At 37.5% G+C, this 10,617-nt stretch overlaps 1 protein-coding gene across 1 annotated transcript in view; it reads left to right on the top strand.

Moving 5' to 3' along the window:
• Sps1 (inactive selenide, water dikinase) overlaps window positions 1-893 on the top strand; it is a 90,773-nt gene extending 89,880 nt beyond the window's left edge. Inside the window, exon 7 of the mRNA XM_090389852.1 lies at window positions 288-893. Within this exon, the coding sequence (XP_090245978.1) occupies window positions 288-472 (185 nt within the window). The 3' untranslated portion in view covers window positions 473-893. The remainder of the gene's footprint in view (window positions 1-287) is intronic.
• The last annotated feature ends 9,724 nt before the right edge of the window (window positions 894-10,617 follow it).

Below are 10,617 nucleotides of genomic sequence, written 5' to 3'. Positions count from 1 at the left end.
GAGAGAGAGAGAGAGAGAGAGAGAGAGAGAGAGAGAGAGAGAGAGAGAAATATATATATATATATGTACCTAGAACATTTGCAGTGAAAAGAAAATAATAAATTTTTATTTTTGTTGTATTGAAGAAGTAAAAATTTTCTGTTATTTACAACTTTTCTTAGGTTTAGTACCTGGGCTTGCTACCAGATGTAAATTCTATTAAAATTTCAATCATAGAATTCAAGTTTTATGGGGGGGTGTAGATTTCTGTTAGTGAAAAGATTATCAGCCTCCTTTTTTCCTTTCAGGTGGTTTGTTGATTTGTTTACCTCGAGAGCAAGCAGCTGCATACTGTAAAGACATTGAAAAGCAAGAAGGTTATCAGGCTTGGATAATCGGAATTGTTGAAAAGGGCAACCGCACAGCACGAATTATTGACAAGCCAAGAGTTATTGAAGTTCCATCAAAAGACAAAGATGGTGAGCTGTGGTAGTCATTTGCAAAGCATCTCATTCCAAATAGAGGGATTCCATTCCAAAATAAAGCTGATGCAATCCACTCCAAGCATTATCACCCACCTCTTCTGATATGTGCATATTCATTTTGTTATTTGGTTTTACACTTGGCAGTGTCTTGGAGCATCTGCTTTTCATAGCCTTTAGGTTTTGAATGATATTTCATTTTCCAGAATTACACGACAAAACCAATTTGAGCAATGGGTTTGTCATAAGTTTTTTTGGAAATTGAGATAGAGAAAGAAGGCAAGTTAGAAGACAGTAGGTAAACCTTTGATTCATGACTCTTTCTCGAAGCATCCTTCGAGGATTCGAGAAAGATGATGCCTTTCAAGTGTATATTACTTTCTTCTCTTGTCATTTGGTGTTGGATAAAAATAAAAAGTAATGTTCTCTGAATGTTTTATTGAAGCTTGTAACCCATGCATTCTACAGTTACATCTAATATATATCTTCATCATACAATAGAAATAGATACTAAACCAAATGCAATAATCTATATATATTAAGCATCTTAGCAAGTAGAGGTCAATGTTGAAAAAAAGTTGCGAGTTAGGGTTAAATTTGAGTGTATGCAATTCTGCCCAGGCATGATAGGAGGGAGTATATGATGAGAACCTTGTCAATCAGTTTGGCCCTGGAGAGATTGTGCAAGGCTTGTGGGGTAGGTAGAATTTTTCTCAGCATGGTCTGGGCTTGTTAACAGGAGAGATTGTTTCTACAGGGTGGGATACACTTAAATAGAAAGGGTGCAAGAATATTTGCTGATGCTATCGAGGCAATGTTAGGTGGGTCAGAAAACTATTAGCTTGGGGGAGGATTCACAGACTAATAGATTAATGGTAGGCAGAGGTGCAAGTGATTCTTGCACTGCTTCTATTGGAATGAGCAGCAGCCTGGAAAGCAAGGTACTGGGGATTTCAAAGGCTGCTGGGAGTCAATCATGGAACAAGTAAATACATGGGTTGTGTTAGGGTAACTAAGAGTAAGAATATGTGCATGTATGCCAATGCTAGGAGTGCTGGTCAAGACGTCAGCAGTGCAGAATTGAATAAGCAGTGCAGAATTGAATTTGGGGAGTACAATGTGTACAGAAAGGATAGACAGGACAGGAAGGGAGAATGGGTTATGCTGTTAGCTAAAAAACAAAATCTAAGGAATTGCATTCAATTGACATTGGTGGACAATGCAATGTTGAGTCAATGTGGTGTGACATAAGCAAAAATGAGAGTAGGTGTGTGTTATAGGCCTAATGAATCTGACGAGTATAATGAGAAATTGTGCAGAGAAATAGTGGGCCAGTAAATCAGAATGTCTTATAATGAAGTATTTTAACTTTCCAGATATTGACTGGAACTTGTGGAGGTTGGTCACTCGCACACTAGCAAGACTTTTGTGGATTTATTGGATGACTCTTTTCTACAGCAACATATTCGAGAGGCAACTAGGAGTAATACTCTTGATCTGATAATCAGCAGTGATTATTCATGCATTAAGAATCTGCAGATAAAGGAACCACTGGTGATAGTGATCGCAATGTACCGATGTGGGATTTACTTAAAGATTTACTTAACTACCATTGGGGTAAGGGGAAGGGTTTTTGCTTTCGTAAAGGTGACTACAGTGGTCTCAGAGAGTTTAAATTCTATACAGTGAGATCATCTGATGAATTTACCAATGGTGAATTCAAAATGGGAAGCCTTCAGGGACTTAACCTTGGAGAACACTAGGCTTTTCATACCAACTAAGAAATACTGTTCAAGGTTTAGGCCTAAGTGGATATCAGATGAATTATTGTGGCTCGTGGCAGAGAAGCAAAATGCATGGGATGCAAGCACAGATGCCTGTGGCAGATATAAGCTAATCTGTAATCAAGTCGCAAAGGAGGTTTGGCAGATTATGAGAAATCTTTGGCAAAGGATGCAAAGAAAAAAATCAAAGAATTCTTTACTTATGTAAACTAGAAGGAACGGGATGAATCAGATTGGTCTACTTAACATAGATGGTTTGACTATTGACCCTGGTCAGGTAGCTGATAAACTGATTGAGTATTTTGCATCTACATTCACACATGAGTTATTCAAGGAGGGGATGCCAGAAGTTTATCAAACTCTAACAGGGAGCTGAGTGATTTTGTAATAACTGAGAGCAAAGTGGAGGAGAAATTGTTGAAGTTGAACATAAGGAAGACACCTGAGTTGAGTGGGACCTACAAGTTATATTGAGTTGAGTTTGCTGGAGGCAAACTCAACTCAATATATATTGAGTTGAGTTTGCCAAACTCAATATATATTGAGTTTGGCAAACTCAACATATTCAATATATATTGAGCAAACTCAATATATATTGAGTTTGCTGGAGGCAGCAAAGGAAGTAAGCAAACCATTAGCCATAATTATGAGAGCTTCCTTGGAATTGGAGATGTCATTAAGGGCAAGTTGCTACAATGGATAAAAGGATGGCTGAGTGTGAGAAACAGAGTGGTTATCAATGGACGCTGGACTAATGTCATTAGTGGATTTCCCCAGGGTTTGGTGTTGGGCCCTTTTTTGTTTTTGGTAATCATCAATGATATTGGTGGTGTATCAGGGTTAATGTCTGAGCTTACAGACAATACGAAGGTTGGCAGGTTTGTTAATGACAGTAATGATAGTATGCTACTGCAACAGGATCTGGAAAAGTTGAGCAGATGGGCTGAGAGGTGGCAACTGAAGTTTAACATTGACAAATATAAAGTAGTCAGTCCTCGTATAACCTGTGTTTACACTACACGAATTCAATCATACATGATTTATAAATAGGGGAATGATATCGTGTATAACACAAACCGAATTTGCTTATGCACGATTCGCCTGTGTTTACAAGAAATGGCAGTCGAATGCAGAATCACCCCTACTGAACGCAACACGATAGGAATGAAGAGAAGATTCTGAAAATGTATTTTTTTATATCAGGAAAAGGAAGGGGAATTATTTATATCTGAAGGGGAATCGCATTTCACCATAATAACGTAAAAACCCACACAATTCCAGCTATGAGTATTATCGAAAATGCAATTAGATCGAGTTTACTACCCATTTATAACAGATTCCACTAGCAGGAATGCAACTGGAAATTGTTATTGTTTTATGGTAGTAACCCCCAGAAATGTGCTTTAGTAAAATGTGAGCTAGTGAGGTGTCAATAGTGTATCTCTGCCTTTACGGTGTTTATTCAGTTGCTTCAGGTGCGCAGCTTTATGTGCATCAAACGTGCCTCTTCATTTTGTAATTGTGCTTTATTCCCTAAAAATGAGTAAAATACTTAAAAGGTGTGAAAAGGAATTTTCTGGTGAAGACACTACAGATTCAGAGAGAAAAAGAAAAATCAATATGGATAGATAGAGGCGGACTGGATCAAAAATTCTTACCCGGGAAATTTGTAGTGGCCTCATACTAGCGTTTATGGCCAAAATCACACTGGCCTCCGGCCCAGGGTTTCCCCGGTGAGGCTTTTGGCCAGTCCGCCTTTGTTGATAGAGAAAAAATATGAAATTGTGAAACACTTTGAGCAAAGTGAAAGACCATGTGATATTGCACATGCTACAGGCCTAAATGAGGCAACGCCGAGAATTAGAAAGAATGCAGAGAAAATAAAAACTTTCATAGCAGGAACAACTCAAAGTAATAAAATCTATTAGATCAAGACACACGAAAAATTGGAAGAGATGGAACCACTGTCATCTGTTTGGATAGAAAACCAAACAAAGAACAAGCTTGCTTATGATAGAAGCAAAAGCACTACCAATATTTTATTACGTAATATTTGTAATAAAATACATAAGTATTTTATTACAACTATTAATGTAATAAAATACATATTTTATTACGTGCTATACGGGGATTGGCTGTACTGCATATGGGTAGCAGTAACCCCAGAATAACACATCAACTGGGTGGTACTACTCTTATGGTTATGGAGAATGAAAAGGATCTGAGGGAAATTATGCAGTCAGATATGAAGTTTTCTGAGCAGTGCAAAAAGGTTGTAAGAGTAGCTGGTTGTTTTGTCAATGATATACAGAAATTTTGCTAGCAGGGATAAAGAGGTGATTGTCCCCTTGTATAAGGCAATGGTCAGGCCACACCTTGAGTACTGTATACAGGTCTGCAGGAATCATTTTAGGAAAGATATAGAGCTGCTGGAATGAGTACAGAGAAGGGCAACAAGATTGGTGAGGGGAACAAATTGTTGGTGTTACCAAGAAAGACTGAAGTTCTGCAAATTGCAGCTTCTGGAGACTAGGCACCTGCAAGGTGATCTAATTGAGGTGTATAAGGTCTTGAATGGATTGAGAAAACTCAGTGCTAATGCTATTCTTCCTCTTGCTCAGATTACTCACCTGAGGGGGCATAAATTCAAATTGAGGAAAGACAATTGTAGAATAGGTGTGCAAAATTTTGCCTTTAGCCAGCAGGTGGTTGATAGTTGGAACAGCCTTCCATCTTTTGTAGATGAGGTCAGCAACTTATTTAAGTTCAAGGCAAAACTAGACAAAAACATTTGGAGTGAATGGATGGGTGAAATGGAAAAGGTTTTTTTTTTTTTTTTTTGCTGATGCTATATAAGCTTGCTTTTTTGCATCATATTCCCTACTAAGACTAACCACTACAAATGGTTGAGGATATACTTATTGGTCGTTATTCAAGGTTATTTTTTGAATGTTGCTATTAACAAAAGCTACTTAATGGTGGCTAATTGAATCCTTTATTAAGAGTGACATCTTTTTGTTTCCAAAAAATAATTTGTATTTAAATATAGCTGTGCTTACTTTTGCACATTAGAATAAGCAGAAACCATGAAAAGATCTATCTCTACAAAAAATCTATTTAAAGATTGGGGGAAATTTTTGTTGTCCAAACTTTATTTGTTAAACAACTTTTAAATAATATACTATTTTTGGATGTTGTTATTGGGTGGTCAATATACTTGAGAATAATACTTCTCGAATGTCCAGGAAAAAAGAAAAAGTAATTGACAGCTCCAGGTCAGCAGTTGAATGCTTGTATATATCGCACAATTCAGTAATGCTTAGAAAAACTGTCTCCTTACAATGTGCACTCCTCTAATTATACTGTAGGATTCAACAAAGATGAGTCTTGTGGGTACTAACTATGGTCCTGCAGAAAAGACCTGAGTTTGAATGCTGTTGAAGACAAGAATTTTTACTGGTCTTTTTCACAATGTGGTTGAGTTAGTTGGTCTCGGGCAAGAGTAGCATGGGTTCCTGTCCCAGAAACTCGGGGGTTTTTCATCCAGCAAGCAGAAAATTAACCACAGGAACACAGTCAATTTTCAGACAATATACACTGAGCACCATGGCCTTAGTTGCCAATGCTCCTAAAACTCAACAATGTCAAGAAAGGTTATTTAATTCAGTATCATTTCATATTGGTGATCTTCGCTTTTAACACTTCAGTAGTCATGTGACCTTTCATGACAACATTAATCGCATGGATGCCTATTGGCATCCAGTTAAAAAAAAAAAAATGATTTTTGTGCTTGTGTGTGAATTTCTTTTCCAAAAATACCTATTGTGAGATTATAAAATGTGATGTGCAGTTTATAAGTTTCTGGGAGAAACAGTACTGCCTTAAATGATTTTTTTTGTCATCTGATACTCAACATTGATAGGAATTATGTTAGTTTTCCACTAAAGCTGAACAAGGAATAAAGATGGCTTCTGGCACAGCCTATGCCAGAAACTAACATCTTTATTGCATCACATGGGTGACTGCCAATCAAATGGTAATTGAAGGATTAAGGCTGAAGTCTATACTATTTACAATTCTTTGGATAACATGCCTAACAAAATACCTATGTTGGTTGTGCATTTAGTTTGAAATCATAAGTTGATAGATTTTGGAGATGAACTCTGAAATTAGAGATACCAAATAACAAGTATCATGTTTCCACAGACTGATAATTTCATAAATATGAAATTTCCATTCTACATCTGATAGCTAATTTAGCTCATAATTCAAGATTGCAATTAATGTGAACATTGTGATGTAAACTGAATGCAACTCTGAAGATTGAGAAAATAATTAAACAGAATAAATTTAAATGTCTTATCAGTGGATAGTTAAGGCATCCAAAGATGTAAGGGCAGCTAACATGGTTGTGAATTATTTCTGTTACAAACTGCAGTTGGTTTTGAATTTAGTTACACATAGACATCATGCCGCAGTTTGCTTGTTAAACATTTCTAAAATTTTTTTTTTTTCCTCAAAATTATAAAAAAGGTCACTTCTGATTATATGTTAGACACTATTTGTAATTAATGGGTGTCGAAATGTTGAAACTAAATGGAAATGTATAATTTGCATTGACAGAATACTGACTATATGTTTAATCTTATTTTTGTTGTCAGATGCATTGTGGTTGTTAATGTTTTTCACTTCAAGCGCTATCTGTGCTGTTATCAAAAATGTACACTGAAATGAACTACCTGCATTGCGTCATTAGTGCTATAGACACAGAAGCAGTTTAGAAATTGCTCCCGTCCAAGAACTTCTGTTATTCGTGGATAAAGTAAAGTACTGCAGTCTAGTCATAGAAATATTTTTCTCAGCTTTTAAAAGGTGCCTCTGCATCCTTTAAGAAGGAAGAATGCTCCTTTTAACTGTAAAAGGGGAAAGGCATAAAACAACATTTCAAGAATTAACTATGTTGGTCATTTTGGTAACATGCATCATTGATTAGAATGGAAAGACATTGGTCACATTCTGTCGTTATCCAGATGATACAGAAAAAAAAAAAAAAAAAAAACTGTTGCACGTGCTTCTAAAATATTAATGTGCATCAAAGAAAAATGAAATTGAAAAATGGAATTAGCCACGTCAAAAAATTCCATCAGTATCTGTGGCAGAATTCAACAAATCAAACCATTAATTTCTATTTTTCATTCTGATGAGCAAATGGCAGTTATGGTTGCATATAGACTGTAATGCTGGACAATAACCATGAGTTAAAAATTCAAGATGTTCAGGCCAGCTGAAAAATATTGCAATGTTGATGCTTTACAAAGTCTTCCCATTTGAGAAATGAGAATTTCCACACAGATGAAAATAACTGTGTGCATCTGACAATGTAAGTAAAACTTGTTTATATGTTTTATCTGCTATAAGCTCTTCTACCCTTGGCTATAATGGGTACTGGTTAATAGTTTATGTAATTCTGGCACAATTCTACCATGCTTCAGTGGACCACAAAATTCAATAAGCAGTGTAGTGCTTAAAGACATCAGCCTAGATAAAGGTCAAGGTCTGTTTGTTTCAATTGCGGTCTCCAGGGTTTCCCCTATATGCCACTGTAGCATCTGAAAAAGTCAAGGCTGGCAGGTGTGTAAGTATGTCTTGCTATGTTGAGTGCCAGCATCTTGTGACTTTGCAGCCATGGGATACGTGGTCCCCTGACTCCCAACCTTGGCCATGAGGAGGTGCACCAGGGTACACTTTATAGCTGAGGCTCTTACTGGGGCTATAAGGCAAGCTCGGGAGCCCCAAGGTGTTTAGGGAAAGGAAATGGGGATTGGAAGATTGGATAGAAGATAAGGGAAAGAGAGACCTCCCCTGAAATTGAAATGTTTACAATAGTTTATAGAGAGAAATAAAAATAAATAAACCAATTTAAAAATATATATAAATATAAATGCCTAGCTAAAGGGCATATCCTGCAAGGGGAGCTGACAGATTAGTAGTAGAGGCACATGATGCAAGAAGCAAGCTTATAAGCCAAAAAAAAATCCTTCCCATTTCACTGATCCACTCATTCCAAATGTTTGTCTAGTTCTGCCTTGAATTTATTTAAGCTATCAACTTCCACAGCAACAGATGGAAGTTTTTGTTCCAGCAATCAACTACCTGCTGGCTAAAGGCAAACTTCCACACATCTATTCTACAATTGTCATTCCTCAGTTTGAATCTATGCCTCCCTCAGGTTTGTAATCTGAGCAAGAGGAAGAATCCCATCAGCATTGAGCCTGCTCAATCCATTCAAGGCCTTATACACCTCAGTCAGATTGCCTAGTCTCCAGAAGCTGCAATTTGTAGTACTTAAACCTTTCTTCATAAGAGCACCTCTTTGTTCCCTTCACCAGTCTTGTTGCCCTTCTCTGTACTCTTTCTAGCAACTCTACATCCTTCCTAAAATGAGGCTTCCAGACCTGTATGCAGTACTCAAGGTGTGGCCTGACCTTATATAAGGGGATAATCACCTCCTTATCCCTGCTCGCAAAATTCCTGTATGTTATTGACAAGACCACAACTTCATATCTGACTGCACAATTACCCCCAGATCTCTTTCATTCTCCACTACCCTGAGTGTAACACTGCATAGTTGGTACATTTCTCTGGGGTCACTACTACCCATATGCAATACTTTGAATTTGTCAATGTTAAACTTCACTTCTCAGCCCATCTACCCAACCTTTGCAGATCCTGTTGCAGCAGCATACTGTCATTAGTGTTATGAACAACCCTACCAACCTTTTTATAATCTCTGCAAACTTTGACGTTAAGCTTGATATACCTTCATCAATATCATTGATAATATACAAAACAGCAATGGGCCTGACACCGAACTTTGAGGGACACCACTAATGACGTTAGTCCACGAAGAGCAGTGTCCATTGTTACCACTCTGTCTTCTCTCGCTCAACCATTCTTTTATTCATTGTAGCAGCTTAATGCTATACTGCTCCAATTTGTACAGTAGTCTTCCATGTGCAACACTGAAAAGCTTTCCTGAAATCCAAGTATATGATATAAAATTTTTTTTGCATCCAGTTCCTTTGTGACCATATCACAGTATCCAATTAAAGTGGTCAGACAAGACTTCCCCTTGACAAACCCATGGCTCTGTCTGAATTATTACTGCTGTCTTGTCTAGATGATTCTGCAATGCTTCTTTAACCAGTGACTCCATTATTTTCCCTGGAACAGAAGTCAAACTAACGGGTCTGTAATTACTGGTCACCCTTTGTGAATTGGGGATACATTTGCACATCTCCAGTCCGTGGGAACTTTCCTCGAGTCCAAGGATGCTCTCATAATTATGGATAATGGTTTGCTTATTTCCTTTAATATAACGGGATAGATCCCACTACCCCAGGTGCCTTTCTTATGTTTAACTTCAACAATTTCTCCTTCACTTTGTTCTGTTATTACAAAATCATTTAACTCCCTGTTAGAGTTTGATAAACATCTGGCACTCTCCTACTTGGATAACTCGTGTGAATGTAGATGCAAAATATTTAGTTTGGCAGCTATCTGAGAATGATCATATACAGTCAAACTATTGATATCAAGTGGACCAATCTGATTCGTCCCCTTCCTTTTAGAGTTTATATAAGTAGTCTTTGCTGTTTTTCTTTGTATTCTCTGCCAAAGATTTCTCGTAATCTGCCTTTGCTTGCCTAACCTCCTTTGTGACTTGATTACAGAGTAACGGGTATCTACCATAGGCTTCTGTGTCGCCTGACAATTTATGTGCATCACATGCATTTGTCTTCTCTGCCCGGAGTCTCAATAGTTCATCTGACATCAGGCACACTATAGCCCCAGTAGCATGCACGCTCACCCCCCCTACCCACCTGACATCCATTTGGGCCTAAGCTTAGAACGGTATTTCTTAGTTGGAATAAAAAGCCTAGTAGCTTCCAAAATTACTTCCTTCAATGCTTCCCATTTAGAATTTGCTGTTGGTAACATCATCAGTTGGTCCCACTGTACAGAATCTAAAAAATCTTTACCCCTGATGGTAGTTACATCTTTAAGTAAATCCTACATCAGTACACTGATCACTGCCACCTAGTGGTTCCTTTATCTGTAAATTCTTAATGCATGAATAATCACTGCTGATATTCAGATCGAGTTACTCCCTCTTATTGCCTCTCTAACATGCTGCTGTAGGAAACAATCATCCAATAAATCCACAAAAGTCTTGGTAGTGTGCGAGTGACCAACCCACAAGTTCCAGTGTATATCTGAGAAGTTAAAATCTCCCATTATAAGACACACTGATTTACTGGCCCACTCTATTTCTCTGTATAATTGTTCACTGTACTCATCAGAGGCATTAG

Source organism: Mastigoproctus giganteus, chromosome 2, assembly GCF_048544385.1.
Source record: "Mastigoproctus giganteus isolate SK-2022 chromosome 2, ASM4854438v1, whole genome shotgun sequence".
In the NCBI taxonomy this organism is placed as follows: Eukaryota; Metazoa; Arthropoda; class Arachnida; order Uropygi; family Thelyphonidae; genus Mastigoproctus; species Mastigoproctus giganteus.
This window is presented reverse-complemented; position numbering and strand designations above follow the sequence as displayed.